The sequence below is a fragment of the Lissotriton helveticus genome, chromosome 9, assembly GCF_964261635.1.
Source record: "Lissotriton helveticus chromosome 9, aLisHel1.1, whole genome shotgun sequence".
Lineage (NCBI taxonomy): Eukaryota > Metazoa > Chordata > Amphibia > Caudata > Salamandridae > Lissotriton > Lissotriton helveticus.
In genome coordinates this window covers 100477905-100499045 of record NC_136070.1, presented here as the reverse complement: position 1 = coordinate 100499045, position 21141 = coordinate 100477905, and the positions used below count along the sequence as shown (strand labels likewise).

Genomic DNA, 21141 nt, shown 5'->3' with positions numbered 1-21141 from the left:
TGTTACTTTGATCAGAGCTGATTTGTCGAAGACCAATGAAAGGGTCAAGTCTCTGGACCTGAAGACTTCTAGCCTCACGACCGATGTGTCTGATCTGCAGACGGAAGTTGGGTGCTTGCGCTCCTCCAACGATCTCATGGTCCATCACCTGGAGGATTTTGAAAATAGGGCCTGACGCAACATACGCCTTATCGGGGTCCCTGAAACCTCTGGTGCCTCGGCTACTGATCTTCTCGTGGAGGACATCGTCTTGAATCACCTGGCCCCCACAGGCCTGAGTAAATTCTTTGCTGTGGAGCGTGCCCATCGAGTGCCGGGCGGAAAGCCGAAAGTCAGGCGCCACGTTGAGACCTATCATCGCCAGGATCTTCAATTTTAGGGACAGAGACACCATCCTACAGGCCTCGAGAGTAAGTGGCCCCGTCAAATTCGAGAACACGACGGTGAGTTTCTACCCGGACTTCACGCAGCTTGTTCAGAGACAGCGGATGGGGTTTCAGGGAGTGAAACGAAGGCTGAGAGACTTGGGCCTGAAATACGCAATGCTCTTTCCAACCAGGCTGCGTGTCGAATATGAAGACCGGACTTTCTTCTTTGACCGCCCTGACGGAGTTAGTGACTGGCTGGATACCATCCCCAAACAGACTCACTCAACCGGGCATCCGGGTGGAGCCGAGGGCGGCGTGTCGGAACAAGAGTGACATTATGTTTCCTGATTTCTGAACATTCACGTACTATTCGGCTGGGTTCGATATTTCTTCTATTACTGTGTCCTATTGCTATGTACCAGAGGGTGGCGGGGGGGGGGGGACTCTTTCCTCCTCAGGGGTTTCTTTTCGTAGACTAGTTTAATGATGGGGCGACGGGCACAATGCAAGTTGGGGTGGCTTTCGAGTCTAACACAGGGGTGCAGGGCGGGGGGCGTTGTAACGGGTTCTTATTGGGGGGTGGTAGGGGGTTCTTGGGTGTTTTTTCTTGAATAGGTCATTGTGTTTGTTGTGGGGTGGACTCTGCACATCTTTTCGGGATGGGGGTTAGTGGGTTGAAATGAATGTGTTGGAATGTCAATGGGTTGGGGGATAGGATAAAACGGGGTGTGGTGTTGCAGCTGCTGCGGCGCCTCTCCCCCGATATTGTGTTGTTGCAGGAAACGCATCTGGTTGGGAACACGTATTATGCCATGAATCGGCGAGGGTATCGTCTGGTAGCACACTCTGGCTTCACCTCTGGTTCTAGGGGTGTGGGCATCCTCGTCAGGTCCTCCCTCCCCTTGGCAATCGATGATGTGCTTCTTGACGATAGGGGGCGCTATGCCGCTCTCACTGGTAGATGGGAGGGGAGGACGGTCTCATTTGTCACTGTCTATGTTCCGCCGGGTCTGCAGACCTCGACTTTTGCTGATCTTGGGCGTGTAGTACTGGGGCTCCCTGAGGGCACTTTGATGATTGGCGGAGACTTCAATTCGGTTGTCTCCGGTGACATGGATCGCTACCCCCCCAGGGATCTCCCCAAGTCGCAATCCTGGTTAAGTGGGTTCCTGGAGACACTTGTCTGGTGGACTGTTGGAGGTTTCTACACCCGAATCAGGGGCAATACACCTTTCACTCTGGAGCCCATGGCAGTCTGTCCAGACTCGACTATATTCTGTTTCCGGCGGCGCTGTCCTCGTCCGTTGTGGAGGTGAGGCACCTCGCCAGGGGCATATCCGACCACTCCCCAGTCTGGCTTAGCATGGATACTACTATGAGTAATGAGGGACGGGTCGCCCCTATAAACCCCTGGTTTCTTCGCAATCCCAAGACCCGTACCGCATTGGTGAAATCCCTTGATCATTATTTTGTAGAAAATGTGGGGTCTGTGTCATCTGCTGTATCGTTGTGGGAGGCGTTTAAGACTGTGATACGTGGGCAGGCTTTATCTTTGATCGCCACCGCCAAGAAAAGTAAGCATGAAGAGGTGGTCCGTCTGGAGGCGGAGATAACCGCACTGGAGAGTGACTTGGAGCGCGGAGTATCCCGTGCCAAACTTCATTCCCTCAGCCTCAAACAATTAGATTATAAGGCCCTGGTTACTGATGCTGCGGAGGTCATGAGCAGGGAACAGCAGGGCAGACTGTATGATGTCGGGGATAAGGCGGGTAAATTGATCGCGTGGCTGGACAAGAAAGAAAGGGCGAGTCGTGTAGTTCCTGTGATTGAGAACCTTGATGGAGTGTGCGTGACTGATCCGGCTGCGATTGTTGAATGCTTTGCGGAACACTTCTGAACTGTGTATGCTCCGGTCTCTGACAGACCGGAGGCTGACTCTCATTTGTTGCTTCGCGATATTACTTTGCCCTGCCGGTCTGCGCCTGACAGAGACCTGATGGACGCGGTGCTGTCGGCTGACGAGGTGGCTACCGCCATTCATTCAATCCGCTCTGGCAAGGCCATGGGCCCTAATGGTCTGCCCATTGAACTGTATAAATTGTGCCCAGACAAACTGGCTCCATATCTTCGTGATATGTTTCTAGAGTCCCGCGACTCTGGCTCCGTCACACGTGACCAGAGTCTTGCTACTATCGTAGTGATTCACAAGGAAGGGAAGCCACGGGATCGCTGTTCATCTTATAGACCGATCTCGCTTCTAAACACTGAACCGAAAATTCTCGCTAAGGTATTAGCTAACCGCCTGACGAACGTGATCAGCGACCTGGTCCATCCGGATCAGTCCGGTTTTATCCCGCATCGTAACACGGCGCTCAACCTACGGCGCTTGCACGGTGTTCTCGCGAGGGTGGCGTCACTTCATGAACCGGCCATCTTGGCTTCCTTGGATGCTACGATGGCCTTCGATACTCGAGTGGCCTTATTTCTGGGCCGCTCTTGTGAAATTCGGATTCGGCCCCGGGTTCATCGGCTGGGTGAAACTTTTGTATGCGGAGCCACTGGCGCAGGTGGTCGGGTCTCGCCGACGGGCTTTAAGTACCTGGGGATCTTTATATCTTTAAACCCTGCGGCTCGCTATGCACATAATCTGCTCCCCCCCCCCTTCAAAGATTGAGACTTGACGTTGAGCGCTGGCGCGGGTTGCCGCTATCGCCACTCGGTCGCGCAGCTCTTTTTAAAATGATGGCCCTACCGAGGTTTTTGTACGCGCTTCAGAATACATTCGATATTATTCCGGCGAGCTACTTTAGAGAGATTGAGAGCCTGCAGAGACGGTTAATTTGGGGATGGACGTTCGCGTATTTCCCTCGCTAAACTCACTCTTCCCTGGTATGATGGGGGTATAGCGTTGCCGGATATTAGGCGTTACTATTGGGCCTCGCAACTGAGTGCGATCAATCATGCGACATATGCGCCTGTTCCTAAGCCGGCGTTCGAGATGGATAAGTATTTGCTACCGGGCGGGGACTACAGGAGGGCGCTCTACTCCAAGGCGGTGGGCAAGGATTTATCTGGACCTACCAAGATTGCTGTACCAGTGTGGCATGCTGCGAATGCGTCTGTGGGCTGGGAAGATCGATTGACTCGTGCGACCCTCTTGTATGCTTCTGAAAGGCTGGGATGTCTCTGTAAAACGAAAGGGTTTGTAAAATGGGATATGATTGGTATTAGCTGCGTGGGCGATCTCAAGGGCAAAATCAAGACCTTTGCGGCACTAAAGACAGAATATGAATTGAGTGACAGGGAATTCTTCCGATACACACAGATTCACCATGCCTTGAGTTCGATTCTCCCTGCGGGTACTGTCGTCCTCGAGTCCTCCCCCTTTGAAGATAGGCTCCTTGACGGCCACGTCCCCGACAGTACCATTTCCCTGATATATAAGAAGTTGATCAACACCCGAGTGGACTTGTTAGTGCGTCTTAGGGAGGTCTGGACCGGCGACGGTTTGGAGCTGGACGACGAGGATTGGCAAGCTGCATTATCCTCGCCTAAGGAAGTCGCGATTCCTGCCCGTCTCCGTTTCGTTCAGCTCAAAATCTTACATCGTGTATATATCACTGGTCCGCACTTGATTCGCATGGGTTATTCCTCGGACGGGTTATGTAAGCGTGGTTGTGGGATGCTTGGTACTTTCTTGCATATACTTTGGGAATGTCCGGAGGTGGTGCAGTTCTGGAATAATGTGCATGCAGTGATGGGTAGAGTCACGGGGGTGGTGCTGCAGCCCGAGGCCAGGCGTTGCCTGTTGAATGTGTGGGAGCCGAATGATTATAGTGTGGCCCAGACGCAGTGGGCGACCCTCGGGAATAGGATTACCAAAAGGGATGTAGCGCAGTTGTGGGGCTCCCAGCGCCCGCCCACGATATCGGTGTGGAAGGAGAATATGGACTGGTGTATGTTCAGAGAGAAGACTGTGTATGTGGCGCGGGGCAAACCTAGAAAATGGAATGGTGTCTGGAGCCAATGGAACGCGTACCGTGGAAATCTATGTGCGCCTCCGTTCGTGGACAACCCCTCTGTCCCTCTGTCCCCCTAATCCGGCATTCCATGTATTGTGTGCTTCTTGTTATCCTTAAATTTGTTTTCCCGGCTGGCCCCCTCCCCACAATATGTACTATTGATCTGTTGTATAATATCGTGCCTAGGTGTCCTCCTATGTGAACACATGTCCATGTATACTGTCCTTTTTGCCTTGGATTTTGTTTTCTTTCTTTCAATAAAAAATGTATAAAAAAAAATATATATCAGTGAACTACAAGAGAAAGATGGAAAGAAGGATGGATGAAGGGAAGGATCGATCATTCGGAGAGAAGAATTATAGGAGAAAAGCAAAGATGGATGGAGAGAAGGGTGGGTAGATGACAAGAAGGAAGGATGGACGGTTGAAGAAAAAGAAGTTGTAAAACGTACCATTTACAACACTGATTTCAGAATTCCCCAGGGGAAGCAAGTGAAAGAGTGCTGGGCTCAAATTGCTCACTCACTCAGTGTCATTGGAGGAATAGTCAAAGTGGGGGATAGCTCCTTTTCTAACTACTTCCTGTGTTACAAGACAGCAATTTACAACATTGGCAATACACAGCAATATGTATCAGTGTAACATGATAGCAATACACATAAAGGGTCACAGGCAGTAATAGTAATTTGTGTGCCCCATGTAGAAATATGCACCCACACTACTCAGATCAGTATGCTTCATAACCCTGAGGCAGTAATATGAATCAATTTCCCCCCATAGCATTATGCAACAATGCCCCAGTTAGTAATATGCTTCTAAAGCCCTAGATATATATGTAATAATGGCCCCAGGCAGTAATAGGCATCTATGGCCCGTACAGTAATATGTCGCAATGACGCCAAAGAGCAAATTGCGTCAATTGCTCCTACAGGTTCAACAATAGCCCAGGCAGTAATAGGCATCAATGATCCCTGGCACTGTGCCCTAACTGCAATAGACAGTAGTGGCTTCATTGCACCTAAGACAGCAATATACATCAGAACATCCTGACAGTACAACTGTCAAGGACCCCTGACAGTGATGGGCATTATTGTCCACTTAGAGCAAAATGTAGCAATGTTTTAAGAGCAATGAAACAATATGCAATATTTGCACATATTATGGGGCAAAAACTGTCGCATGAGCCTGGTCTTGCAGTCTCATTCATCATCTCCTAGCAGAGGTTCAATGTTTCACAGTGACTGCCTCAGTGCTGCACCGATGCACCGGGATGCTTCGGAACATGGATCAGTCCCTGCCCATTACACCAACTGCACCTACTCTGCTTGTGTTAGGTCTCTTCCAACGTCCAGTTCACATGCTTTAAGTCCTCCTGATGCCAACCACAGCCCTTCATCATATCACACCTGAAATGACACAGAAGCGGAACCTGGGCAGGCAGCACAAGCAGAAGCCACTACAACTGCCTGAGCTGTCAATGTGCGGCCTGGTCATGGGCAACTGATGCAACAGGAAGCATTCTTTAGCCAAGCAGGCCAGGACACCCAATGGCCAAGCTAATGCAGAGACTGAAAATGCTTCTCTGGGCCGATTCAAAATGCAACTGACATTCCTTGAAGAGACTGATCCAAATAAACCAATGGCCAAAGGGGGCTGACACAAGCCTCCCTTCTAAGTATATACTTAGTGTTCACGGCATAAGCTTTAGCACAATGTCTGTATCCATATTTGAAGAGGAGATTTAGCTAAACATTCCTAATGAAAAGAAAATCCCACATATAGACAGTGTTACATGCATATCACACCACACAGCAATAAATATCTATGAACCTTGAAAACTGAAAACGACTTATTTGTCTGGCTTTAAGCACCGAATAAATTCCTGTAAGATCTATTTTGTTACCTAGATTTTCAGCCTCATTAACCGGGGCGCTGCTCTCCTCTACGTAGACTTTCTTCAAAAGGCTCCACAACAGCTTCCAAAACTCAGCAGTCTAGGAAACATTAGAACAAGAATCCTTGAAATGATTAATGTCCAAGCATTTTAATAGCGCTACAGGATATGCGGCTTCATTAACTTTAAACGTGCAGTGATGGAACAGTCTCCATGGGTGGCAGACATAATGGATAGCCTTCTGTTTAAAAGAGAATAAGGGTAAATGTCTGATGGCAGAGCAAGAGCAAGCAATGAATATTAAAGAGGAGTCAGTTTATGTAAAAAAAAATAGAAACATACATTAACCCGTGATCATCAATTCTAGCTATCCTAAGCATGCTAAGGTCTCTAGGATATGATGGCCATAGCATTTACTTATGTGTTCCCCTTCCACAACAACCCCCCTGGTTTAACTGCTTTATCCCAGTCTCACATTTAGGAACGTGTCTTTTTCTCAAGTAGAATTCAAGATTATTCCATTTGACATGCATTAATCTAATCATGCCACGTCTTCAGGAGAAACACTTGTTCATGTTTCCAGTGTTTTACTTCCAGCCTTTCAAATGTTTGTTGCTCAATGACTTGAAATATGTACATCTGGGTCAATAGCGCTTCTTTTGCCAATATTAAGTTGGATCTTCTGGTCATTAATAGACATGCACGACTCCGGATGATGTATGATATTAGGATTGCACGCTGAGGTCCTGTCTCCAGGTAGTGAGCCCGCTGGGGTCTAGAGCACAGTATCCTTAGCAGAGGTACAGGTGTTGATCATCAGCCACATTAAGAACCATCACAATGAAAACGTAAATAGGCAAGACTCCCATTTGTTAGTTTACTTACTTAGTCGCAATAACATTTTGAGACAGTGATGATACAAAGAGCTCTGGGAGTGAGGTGGTTAACTCGGAAAACAATGGGCAGCAGTTTGATATGGATACATTTTGTCATGTATGGATAATTTTGGAGAGGACATATGCACAATGGCATAATTATATTTCTTTTTTAGAACTTTAACATCAGTGGTAGTACAGTTACAATTAGTACACAGTACAACTCAAAGGTATCATATACGCATCAATTTTATATGGGTGGAAATTGAATCTCCATCCTAAAGGTACCAAGACCGTCATGGTTTTCTAAATAATTAGGGGTAGCAGAAGTGTTCCGGAATTTCTTGCAATTTGGAGGTATCTACCTTTTCTGGACTCTACTTCACCCGGGACACCACTGTGTTCCCCCAATGAGCTAGGTGGACGCTGGACTTAAGGGTGGGCTATCTAGCAGTATTGTCATTCATGGTTGCGTCATCAGTTTAAGTGTTGTCTGAGATAAGGAGTACTGTTCAGAGGGGTGCCCATATATCTTTAGCGACTGCTGCATGGGGTAGTATAGTTACATGTACATCAACAATGTCACTGTAGCACACTAGGTCTCCAACTAAATCTTTTTTTTTCAGGTTTTAAAAATATTTTTTTTTAATATGCAGATAAAACATGTGCATTCCAATAATTAAAATCATTTTTGGACACAAAATAGCACTCGATTAATTGCATGTTGCGGTTCGCTGGGCCCCAGGAGTTCGGCCGTCGCTGTGGTGGAGTAGCTGCTGCTGTTCGTCGGGGATCTTCGCCCGGGCTCCGAATTATCTCCTATGGCCTACGGGTAGACATTCACCTGTGGGTCATATGGTAAATATATTTTTAAGGCTAAAGGTGATGCTGGTAAATTGGGATTTATAAATGTACCAATTTTAACGCAATTATGTATGTTTTGTCCACTCTTTGTTGCTTGCTCACATTTATTTTGTTTGGTACAGTGCTCCCTTATAAATAAATAAATAAATGAATGAATAAATAAATAAATAATTAAAATCGACAAAAACTTCGGGACAGGTGACTAAGTCCACAAGTCCTGCAATGGCTGCCAGAAACATCGTTCTCGTTATGCTAGCAGTCAAGCAGACCACTTGCACCCGCCAGAGTCTGACTCCCGCAGAAACAAACTGGCTCAAGGGAAAAAAAGTCTGAACAGAATATAGTGAGAATGCCCGTGGGTTTCAGTACAAAGGCACCTACACATAACCATCAATTGATGCCACCAGGGTCAGTCACCCCACTTTCTGACAAGAAGTTATTACCCTTCTCAATTATAGGTGAGGTACATGTCTCGTGTACCCTATACATATACCTAGCACAATTGAGTATACTAAAAGAACAACACCTTGGATTCAGTCACCAATAGCCATGAAGATACCAAGTCAAAGGAGCAAAACACTCAGTAACTTACCACTAAAAATCGAAAAAAGACAGGGTGGAATAGATGACCTCACAATGTGGCAGCTGTCACCCATTCACAAATGTTATGGAACAGATTCAAGTGGCACAAGCAGACGACCAGTAGAAGTTATACATGAACAAAATGAGACAGGCGGTTCCGATATCAAGCGGAAGACATAGTACCCACTCACTGGAAACAGGCCTGGATTAACCCCATCATCAAAAAACCTACTCTGGACCCCACAAAGCCGGAGAATTACAGGCCCGTCTCACTGCTGCCCTGGGTGTCCAAACTGGCAGAAGCCCATGCGACTACCGTACTCACTGCCCACATGGCCGAAAATAACATCTTGGACCCCTCCCAGCACGGGTTCAGGCCTGGACACAGTCCGGAGTCCGCCCTCCTCTCCACTACCGAACATCTTAGGATGATCTTGGATGCCGGTCAGAGTGCTGCGCTGATATTACTGGATCTCAGCGCGGCCTTTGACACGGTGTCCCATGAGATCCTACTGAGCCGCTTGGATGGTATTGGGATCAGGGATAGGGCACTAGAATGGTTTCGATCATTCCTCTCGAGCAGATCCTTTTGTGTGTCTGCCCCCCCTTTCATCTCCCACTCGCATGAGATTAACCAAGGAGTACCTCAGGGCTCTGCCCTTAGTCCGTCCCTCTTTAATTTATACATGCGGCCACTGGCGGCACTGGCCAAAGAATGGGACCTCACGCTGGTGTTGTATGCCGACGACACACAGCTGGTTATCACCCTAACCGAAATGCCCTCTATCGCGGCCACAGAATTTAGAGACGGGCTGGCCGCCGTTGCCACCTGGATGACTCAAAACTGCCTACAGCTGAATGCAGGAAAAACCGAGGTACTACTGCTAGGTAAGAATGCCAATCACTGGAGTGACCACTGGTGGCCCCCTCTGTTAGACCTACCCCCCCTCCCAAAGCCCTTGTCAAAAACTTAGGTGTATGGCTGGACTCTGCACTTAATTACCAAACCCACACCAAAAAGGTTGCAGCGACATGCATTGGGTTACTGAGAAGCCTGCACCCCATTCTAGGCTTCTTTGACCCCAAAACACGGCAGCTCGTTGTCCAAGCCACCATCCTATCCCGTCTGGACTATGCGAGTGTTCTACTATTAGGCGCTAACAAAGCCGAAACAACTAGGTTCCAGCGAATACAGAACTCTGCGGCCAGGGCAATTGTAGGCCTCCCCAGAAGGTGCTCCGCTAGAAGCACCATCCAGAGACTACACTGGCTTCCGGTGGTAGCTCGCATACAATTTAAGGCCCTCACGACTGCTTTTAAAATCTTGAATGCGGAGGGCCCTGAACTCCTACAGTCACTGCTTACTCCCTACACCCCCCAGCGCAATTTGCGCTCCATTGGTCAACATTTAGCAGTGGTCCCCCGCACAAAGTTCAGCCGCATCGGAGGTCGCTCCTTCAGACTCCGGGCGGCAAAACTATGGAACTCCCTACCCCTCCACATCTGTTGTATTGACAACCTACTTACCTTCCGCAAAGTCATTAAAACCCACCTTTTTTCATGTTGGTAGGTCCCTTCTCCCCCCCTTCTCCCCAGCTGGTTGTGCTATGGTTCTCAGCGCCGGGACGCCCCGTTGCTGGGGCAGCTGTCGCGCTAAAAAAAAAAAACATAACATAACAGACACGTGCCTCTACTGAGAAGCAGTGGTGCCTTCCACATGGAGTGGTGGGGGTGAAATTTCCATTGCTAGATGGTAGGAGTATGTTGGGAATGCATCAGTCAAGTTTCCCACTAAGGTGTGGGACTGAGCCCTGCACAGAATTGTAGGTCGGCAAAAGATCTTGTGATGAATCATCTGCAGAGTATGTGGAAAGCTGGTATGACCCGATTGGTTAGAATTAACTATAATCATTGGGCCTGTTCAGCCAGACTTTGATTGATTGATGGAGCTGAGATTTTAATTTACTCAAGCCATGTTGGATCTTCAGTTCTCACACGAGAATAGGAGATGCTAATGCATGAACCAACTGCATGGGGCTATGCAGAACAACCCAAGACTTAGCATGAATAAAGGAGCACTTCAGACAGCTGCTAAATGTAATTTTCCCCACAAAAGTAACAGATTCTGTCCAAAAACCAAGAAGAATGTGCCAGATGTGGTCATGTCATTCAGTATATGTAGCAAAGCCATACTTTCTTAATGGCCCCAGATCAAAAATTAGACTGCTCAGTGAATTTATCTCCAAGTGGGTAACAATCCAGTAGAACAGTCACAAAAATTAAATCATCAGTGGAGTAATGATTCAGTATGGAAAGATGCATCTCTACCACACTCAGTCATGGAAACCTCTCAGCAGGTCTGCCTTACCCGCTTTTACAGAGCAAGGTGAAGTGATTGGTAGGAAATCATCAATGGAATGCAGACTCCTTCAGCCAAGGCCATCCTTCTGGCATGTATGTTGAAAATGAGCACCATAGGTGGGAAAGACCCCTGAGTCAGTGTTGCAGGGCAGAAGTGTGCTTGGCATGTAAGGGAAGTTAGTCTTCCTACCCGACCAGATACAGTCTCTGGAGCGAAGCCCCAGGGACAGTAGCATTATGTTGTCACATCCACCGAGAAGAAAAAAAAGACAACCTTCAGGGAAGGATCTAATTTGTGCAAACATCACTGCTCCCTCCTTGGAATACAATGTATTCTGTGCCTTGTCTCCGAGCCACACAACACATTTGTACCATGTCAAAAGTCAGTCCAGGTCCATATGCTGGTGGTCAGCTGGACACTACAGGGTAAAGCCTCTTGTAGCTTGTTGTGTCCGAGTATCCACACAGGAGGTCAGCCAAGTGACACTTGGAGCCCATTTCTCAGTCCTGGATACAAGTAGGAGCAGATCCACACATTCCGGTCTCCACACAGGAAGCAGACAGCAGACCTAGTCCTCTTCTGTTCTTCCAGATGTGCTCTGATGAGCTGGGGTTGAAGTGCCCCTTTTGTAGGATACAATAGCCAGTGAGTGGGGGTGACTCCTGGACACTCCCTGAACAATAAGAAAGCGTCGAGGGGCAACCCATCCTACTTTTGCAGCACATCCTGTTTGCTTTACTGCAAACTATCCCACATTGCACTTTTCTGAGTAAAATCTAAAATGGCAGCACCCTTCTGCCTTTGGGGGTGGCAGATGTATCAGCCAGAGGAGTATCTTAGGAAATAAACAAACACCTCCTCTTTAACCACACCACTCTGGTTCTGGGACCAGCTTCCTCTCTCACAGAGTTAGTGCCAAGCTGTTTACATTTGGTCCAAGGACCAAAGGCTTCTCATCCCCAGCGTTCCCTTTACCCCGGGCCCTTTCACGTTAATAAAGTTCCTGATATTGTCACAGCTGCCTTCCTGAGGGAAGCAACATACACAAACCACTCAGGCATTCCTGCCATAAAGCCCAAGTCATTATTTATTTTCTAGGACCAGTATGCACACCTCATTAAGGGGAAGCACTGACAGGGGCCAGTTGCTGACAGGCTAATGCTAATTAGCCCACACGAATATCAGACAGACAAAGTCTAACTTTTAAAAATGTACTTTTCCTAAACAGTTAGCAAATCTCCAATTTTACCATTCAATTTGATTTCCACTAAATATTAAAAATAGTGGCAGAATTATTTTGCAGCTTATACCAAACAGAAGTTAGCAGAAACAGTATTTTGTCGAAACTTTAGTTTTTCCCATAGGCGCAGATACAGCCTTTTATACTGAAAATTGATTTTGGGAACAGTCACACTGGGAACATGTCAGCATTACTTTAAAATACTAGACACCCAACCATGTGGGCTAAAAGGCCTACTTTAGAGGCGGCATATTTAATATTTAAAAGTAGGGTTCTTTTCTCCCAAAAATGATAATTGTGACAGCTTTGCCTGCAATTTAAAAGCTGCAGCAGTCAGGCTACACATATAGGGCTGTAGCCATATTTTCTTGGTTAGCCTAGTGGCTTGCATTTCTCGTGCAGTCTCCACAGTTGCCATTTGACTTTCTATGTCATTTTGAGTATTTTTCTGCATGATATACTATACCCTTACTGGATTTTAAATATGCCAATTAGGAGAGAGTCAATTACTTCATGTTTTAGAGGCCAGAGCACATATGCTCCTGCCTGGAGAGCCTCCATGTGCAGGGTTCAAAAGCCTTCAATACCAGCCCTCAATAAATGGGGGGTCGTCGCTGAAAAAGAGATACTTTCTTTTGAGATGGAGTATTTGGTCAATTTCGTATAACTTTACAAAAAAATTAAATAATACAATTGCAGTTAGAACATTTATATACCATTCATGACCACTGTGGGTGTATCTAGATGTCCTAGATATCAGTCTGAGAATGCAAATGATTTGTACATGTTCATTAATTGTTCTCACGTATATTAATTTTGGAAGGTGGTTATGAATTGGTTATCTTTAAAATTCAATATTACTGTAGAACACATGAAGAGAAGCAACATGTGAGCAACGTGAACATACCCTCAAAAGGATTCATACTTACTGCATTTACTGCAACCATTTTAGCCAGGATATGTATACACCTAGATTGGATTAGCCCCGTTTTCTCTACTGTTAAGAAATAGTGGGCTGCTATGTGTCATGATTAGGAGTTGGATGCAGTTAACTTACAGGCTAGGGGTCCAACGCGGATAAGGCGACTGCACAAAATTTGAGGCCAGCTAGTCAAAGAATCATACATTTTGCTGCTAAAATCTGTTATTTAAATGATTATGTTTATATGGCATATAGAGAAGTTTATGCTCGTTACTGGTTTTACAATGCTCTTCTTTATCAATAAAGGACGCTAAATATCATGAAGAGAGACTTTTTTTTACCATGTTCACGGTGTGGCAGATGAACCCATGTATCTGTAAGTTCAAATTTGTGTCCGAATTAGTGACCCTAAAAACCCTAATCAGTATCCTCTTGCTTAATTATGTTACACCGATAAAACTCGGAAGGGCTTCATAATGCTTGCAAATTTGTGAGTGTTCTCATTCATAGGGAGTGGAAACTAGGCATGGGTTTGTGTGTGCTGGATATCTGAGCAGGGTTTGTTGTGCTTTGAAGTAGCCATGAAAGTAGAGATTTGAAACTGATGTTGGGAAATCGGCCAAGGTGCACACATGAACAGACTCCCGCAGTCTTAACCGCATGCGTGCGGGCAGAATTCCGCTCGTACGCGGAGATTTTTAAAAGCGCGTGTTACGTGACGAGCTGGGCTCGTCATCAGCGTAGCAGGAGGCTACCTCATGACGAGCCCAGCTCGTCATCAGCGTGGAAGGGGTTTAAGGAGGGACATTCCATATGGTGGGTGGTTAGGCTTTCACAGTTACAGTCAGCAAAGGGAATCTGAAGAGAACTAAAAACTCTTCACAACGCAGGAGTGAGCCTTGTTCTGGCTGCTGCAGACGAAAAAACATTTTCTTTCTTGGATCTAAAAAAATTGAATTTTGTAAGACAGTAAAGGCAGAATTTACTGGTGAAATTCAGGTGAAACCTCTTCCATGCATTGACTTGTTGTTTGAAATTCAAAAGATTTGGTACAATGATGATCAAAGTGTAACATTTTGGGGCTACGGTGACTAGGTTTAACATTTACTATGGTGGAATCATTGCAAATTATTTTTTTAACACAAAATGCATTTGAAACCCAATTAAATATGAAATGCTTCAGGTTGTGGCAGGATTTGGAAGTGGTTTACTCCGCATATGATTTATTGGTCAGAACATCTGTTGTAAATGATATCTGCGTCAGATATAGGGACAGCAAATTAACGTTTGCAGGACCCCCTACCTCAGAACTCCAGAAGCAACATGATTTTCTGCTGCAGAGACTTCAGCCAGTGACTAGAGAGTAGAAGATGGATGTTTTGGGATGAGAAGTTGGAGCTATCCAGAAAGGAATAGAACTCGAGACCCAACCAGTCAAAAGGAGAGGAAATACTTAACTGCTGCAGCCAGCCTCAGAGCCGAGCTTATGATCCTGGGCTTAAGAAGTGTGATGAGAGAAGGGCTGGCGAGGAGGGCACTGAAAGTTCCTAGTCTTGAAAGTGTTGTGCTTGTGAAAGCAAACCTTAGAGAGGAGGAGAGGTATACCCAGCACCGTCGGGAGCAGAGCAAGTGTTCTCGGTATTGAGGGGAGAGGAGAGGTAGTAGCCCAGACACAGTATGGAACCAGTGACCCCAGTCCATACAGCGGTAGGAGGAGAAACAGCTGCCAAAGCAAAGTTTAGAAGGATTACTCCAGAAACAAGAACAGGAGTTATTACTTTCATTTCACATAGCAGGCAAAAGAAAATGCATCTGTGCACCTCTCTGTTCTCTTGACTAGTGTTTTAATTCACTTCAAACAGATATTTACCACGAGGATATTCATTTATCGAATCAAAGCGATTAGCATTTGCTCAATGCCACCACTCAGGGGTATTAAGGTATCATATGTAGCAGGAAGAGAAACATTTACAACGGTCAGAGTGTTAAGCCATAAAACAATGTTTTCAATCTACCTTTAAACTGGGGAAAGGTAATAGCATCTTGGAGTTCATGTGCTAATTCCACCTTTTATCCCCTACATCTTTGAAGAGTTTCCACCCTCATATCCCCCTCAAGTGTAACACATTTGATCCTGTGGACTTCAACCCACTTTTCTTCTCAGTGATCTCATGATACTTTTGAGGATATGGTGTTGAAATCTTATTTTCCAATGAACACAGCAGACCAGATGAATGGACATGAAAATCAAACATAAGGCTCCAAAGAGGACGTGCTTGGCTACTGGAAGCCAAGGAGTCTGTAGAGTTGGACACTGAAATAATAATGCCAGAGACAGGCCACCACACTCACTGCATGTTTTTGGATTCCCCATAGGGACCCAAGAACATGTTTAGGATATCGACAAAGACTGACTTACAGGACTCAAGGAGTGACAATACGATTGCCCGGGCTAATGCAGCCCAAATACCTTCTGATAGGCATGACTGTAGGCAGAGGAGCAGGCAGGTGTAATAACAGCAAGTTTTAGTTAGCTGGTCAGCTTATCTCTACAGGTTCATAAAGCCAAGAAAAAGCCAGCTCAAACATGTTGCCTTCCCAGATGAGACTTAATAGTGGAACCACCCAGGCTCCACTGATTGTAAGATTCACCAAGTGTGGTAAAGAAAGAGCAGGGGGAAGCCATCATCAGTTCGGTCTTGTCAGCATTTAATGTCATACAACTATCCCACATCAAGTCTGGAAGCCCTCAAACAAGGGGGTCAAGGTCATGGAGTCCACAAATAATTCTCCATTCAATCGAAGAGGTAACTGTACTCTCTCCTTACATGCTAGCAATGTGATTGAAGTGTGACCTATTATGTTTATCGCAAAATAGTAAACTGTGGGACCGTAAGCTATGTTTTCAGACTAGACATGCACTGTTCGGGATACTATTGGATTGTCTGTTATGAGTACATGGTGTTTCCATGAAATCTACTGCAGAATGAAACAGTAAAGTAGACTGTCTTAGTGACAAGGATGGATACGCTTCCTCTGTTCCTTGCAACAGCATACATCCTTTATCTTTAATACTTTAAGAGGTCGCAACCTGCTCCTCCTGATTTGAGGTTCCTAAACACTAAAAACGGTATTGTCTTGCTTAGATAGCGCCATAACTCTATCCTTAGCCATGTCTGCCAAAAGTTAGAATTCATATTACCTAGCCATACTGTGTTCAACTACAATTTATCCTTACATGCTAGCAATGTGATTGATGTGTGCCCTAACATGTTTCTTGCATAATAGTACAATGTGGACCCGCACGATAAGTTATATGACTAGGCATGTACTGTTTGGGATACTATTAGATTGACTGTTATGGATACATGGTGATTACATATACTGTTGGTGTGCTGTTTACACTCTATTTATAGTAGAATGTTCCAAATGGTCGGTCCTTACATGGTACTCAGCCACCCTGTGTGAACAGGGGTGTATGCTGGAGCTCCCATGCCTCCACGTGGAGTTCCCATATGTTTTGGTTTACCCACTTTGTGGTGGGGGATATGTCTCCGCCTAATTGGGGGGTTGGAGGGGGTGGTCAAGTTGGGTATGTTGAAGTTTGTTGGACTGGTCACCACTATTGCTATAGAAATTGGATGTATGCGGTCGGGTATCCACTCTGGGTGTGTGGAGCTACTTCCAGCTCCGCTGAGCCCCGAACCACCACCTCCCATGACTGCACTTAGGATTCTCACTTGTAACGTGAGAGGACTCAATGATTGTAGGAAGGCACACTTAGTACACGCTTATTTAACACGGCACAGTATCGACATTTGTTTTCTTCAGGAGACACACTTAAACACGATACCGTCCCTGAGGCTCAAACACAGTAGATGGGTGCATGTGCGTGCTGCAATATATTCGAATTATGCCCGTGGGGTCGCAATTCTGTTACGAAAGGGCTGGACTGGAGGGAACACGGGGTGACCTTGGATCCTGAGGGACTTTATGTTATATTGCATGGTACACTGGGAGGTAAACAAGTGGTTCTAGCAGCAATATATGGTCCGAATGTAGACTCCCCACTATTCTTTCATGAGGTGTGGGCACGGATTGCATCTACAAACTGTGACACTATCATTTGGGGCGGGGATTTCAACGCTGTGTTGAATGACAAACTAGACAGAAGGGGTACAGCTAAGACACTACATCCGCATACTCGAGAGACCCTACGCAATTTAATGAGGGAGGGCGCCCTGTTAGATATTTGGCGTGTCCGCCACCCTGACCTACTGGAGGGGACGTGCATATCAAGTACACATGCTACCTGGTCCAGATTGGACTTCTGGCTTGTCTCCTCCAACATTGCTACATGGACGTCGGAGGTAACACACTTGGCCCGCTCCCTGTCTGATCATGCTCCAAATCTACTCGTTGTCTCTATTCCTGACTCGCCCGCCCGGACTTTCAGTTGGAGGCTTCCGCCACATGCTCTAATAGATGACGTATTTAAGGAGGAGATTCGTACTGATATTACTGAGTACTTTGAAATGAATGCTGGGTCAGTGTCCACTGAGGCAACTCTGTGGGACGCCTTCCAGGTGGTTATCCATGGTAAGTGCATAGCGAGACAGGTTGGAGTTTTGAAGGCGATTAGAGGAACCTTGTCGCGCGTTGAAAGTCAGATTAAAGAACTGGAGGGTCAGTTCTATGCTGACAGCAGCCCCCAAATTGCAGCACAATTAAAAGACAAGCTTTTGGAATATTTAGAAGAGGCCCAGCGTGAGGTAAAATCTTGGGGAAATATGCTGAAGCTAGGTGATACGGAGAAGGGGATAGGCCGGGGAAGACTCTAGAGAATATGATTCGAAAGGCCACATCGACACCTTTTATACACATGATCAAAAAAACAGATGGGAACGCAGTAATAGGCCAGACCGAGGTCCTAAATGAATTTACAGAGTTTTATGCTAAGTTGTACGCAACCAAGCAGGTGGGCAGCCCTGAAAATCTGCAAGCCTTCCTGGATTCACTCGCTTTGGTGTGGTTCAATGATGCGCACCGTAAATATATGGATCTCTCTGTCTCAGTGGATGACATCAAACAGGTCATTAAGAGCCTCCCGCTGAATAAGGCGCCGGGCCCTGACGGCCTTACCAGTGCCTTCTACAAGGCATATGCTGAAGAGCTTGCACCGAGACTATACGAAGTATATGGTGAGGCACTGGAGGCCGGGGTGCTCCCAGACTCGATGAGAGAAGCCCTAGTGATAACATTATTGAAACCTGACAAGGATGAGGCAGAAATAGACTCCTATCGTCCCCTGTCTCTTATTAATGTGGACGTGAAAATCTATGTGAAACTAGTGGCAAATAGATTGCAGCCCTTGCTTCCCATGCTGGCCTTGCCAGACCAGTCAGGGTTTATACCTGGTCGGAGTACATCCCATAATTTTAGAACAATATTTGCAGTCCTACACTATCTCCACCCTAGTGTGAAAGCTGCCACCATTTTCTTGGATGCTACTAAAGCCTTTGATACCCTTGAATGGCCGTATCTATTCCAGGTCCTTACCAGAATGGGCTTTAGTCATATGTTTATTAACTAGATAAAACTTCTTTATACTGCCCCGAAAGCGAGAGTACAGATAAATGGCACGGTATCAGAGTCCTTCTCTATCACCCGTGGCACTAGACAGGGTTGCCCGCTCTCGCCTCTGTTATTCCCCATTGCCATGGAACCACTGGCTGCCAGGATCCGCCAACACCACACCGCCAGGGGTATTGGGTTCAGCACTCGAAGTTTGCTAATCTCGTTATATGCCGATGACGTCACCTTATATATCTCAAACCCATCAGAAAACTTAGATCCACTACTCCGGGAATTTATTAAATTCGGAGGATTCTCAGGTGTGTCCATTAACTGGGTCATTTTTCCATTGACTGACAACACCCCAAAAGTGACATCGGAATTTCCACTACGCTGGGCACCTGAGGAGGTGAAATACTTGGGCGTATGGATATGCAGAAACTTGCAGGATACCTGGAGCATGAATTTTGGTAGGGCTGTGAACTGGCTTGAAGGCAAAGGCTGCCCCTATCTGTGGCAGGGCAGGTGGCGCTGTCCAAAATGGTAGTGCTTCCAAAGTTTTTGTATCTTTTTGTAAACATCCCAATCCCCCTGACGCAGCAATTTTTTAAGTCCCTTCGTACCCAATTGCTGACCTTGGTTTGGGCGGGAGGTCAAGCCAGGGTGTCATGGGCGCTTTTGACATTACCACTGAGGCAGGGTGGTCTGGGCGCCCCGGATATGCAACTATATGCGCTATGTGCCCAGGTCCAATTTTTGCATTTTTGGGTGCACCGTACGCCATATCAACCGCACGTGGCCGTGGAAATAGATTCTGTAGCTCCTATGGCACTAGATGTAGCCCTTTATAAGAACACGGCACGCCCCAGATCGGATGTAGACACTGCGGATATGCTACGGTGGACTTTGAGGGCGTTACAACACAGAGCCCGCCTCCCGCTGTTATATGCCCCTGCAGTTCCCTTGAGAGGTAACCCGATGCTGGCTTTTTTGGAGGAAGGTGGGGGTTTGTTGGAGCTGAATGGAGTTCAATTACGAACATTTGTGGATTTGTACCCGGAGGGGGGGTTTCGCTCTCCACTGGTGGAGGCTGCAGACAGAGTGTTAACCTTTAGAGAGCAGTTTGAATATCTTTGTTTTCCTCACGTCTGCTGCTCCTTCCACGGCTCCCGTCCTCCCTGCACAGCGGCCGGGCTTTGCTCCGCCAGTTCACCGAAGTGAGCAACCGACCGGCCGGGCTTGGCTCCGCCGGCCGGACCACGACTCCCAGCAGCCTCAGGAGTCAGCGACGACGGCACTAACGAGCGCGCCAGGAGGCGCATAAAGCACCGGCAGGTGCAGAGTCTCCTGTCTTTGTTTTCCTCACGTCTGCTGCTCCTTCCACGGCTCCCGTCCTCCCTGCACAGCGGCCGGGCTTTGCTCTGCCAGTTCACCGAAGTGAGCAACCGACCGGCCGGGCTTGGCTCCGCCGGCCGGACCACGACTCCCAGCAGCCTCAGAGGTCAGCGACGACGCCACTAACGAGCGCGCCAGGAGGCGCATAAAGCACCGGCAGGTGCAGAGTCTCCTGTCTTTGTTTTGCTCACGTCTGCTGCTCCTTCCATGGCTCCCGTCCTCCCTGCACAGCGGCCGGGCTTTGCTCCGCCAGTTCACCGAAGTGAGCAACCGACCGGCCGGGCTTGGCTCCGCCGGCCGGACCACGACTCCCAGCAGCCTCAGGGGTCAGCGACGACGCCACTAACGAGCGCGCCAGGAGGCGCATAAAGCACCGGCAGGTCCCTCGTCCCGCGAGGACGCGCGCGGTCCGCGCCGGACGAAGCCCGGACAAAGGGCGGACAGTCTAAGACAGTCCGAGACCGTCAGAGACTGGGCTGGGCCAGTTATTCTGCCCAAATTCAGGAACCCAGGAGGTGAGCCATTGTTATAGCTGGGGGATACTTAGTATTACTGCACTAGTCCGGGAGCGGTTGAATTGTTCTGTGACTCTGAGAATTCTGTTGTTCTTTTGTTTCAATACGTTTCCGAGAGGGCTTTGCTCATAGCTTTTCGGTGTGTTATGTCTGGCAAAAAGTCATCCCCCGCTAAAAATACCATGGACAACTACCTTTATTTATTTATTTATTTATTTGCTTGTAAAGCGCATGAATCAAATTCCCGAAGGGATATCTCTGCGCTAGTGCTAGCATTAGAGGGTTACTGCAAGAAAAAGCTGAAAGGAAGACCTGAAAAATTTAAGGCATGGTGAAGAGGTAAGTTTTCAGTTTCTTCCTAAATAGTTCTAGGCTCCGAATCTGTTTTAGTTCAATGGGCAGGGAATTCCAGAGAATGGGTCCTTTGTAGGACAATGCTCGGCCTCCTTGTGATTTTAGGGACCTGGAGCAGGAGATGGTTGCAGGATCGAAGAGTCCGGCCAGGAATGTAGGGCAGGAATTTAGCTTT

The 21141-nt window shown here is 47.1% G+C and overlaps 1 protein-coding gene across 1 annotated transcript in view; it reads right to left on the bottom strand.

Annotated features, from left to right (window-relative positions):
* Positions 1-21141, bottom strand: part of TEDC1 (tubulin epsilon and delta complex 1) — a 496873-nt gene that overhangs the window by 457985 nt on the left and 17747 nt on the right. The window contains exon 2 of the mRNA XM_078659574.1: positions 6293-6383. Within this exon, the coding sequence (XP_078515700.1) occupies positions 6293-6383 (91 nt within the window). The remainder of the gene's footprint in view (positions 1-6292; positions 6384-21141) is intronic.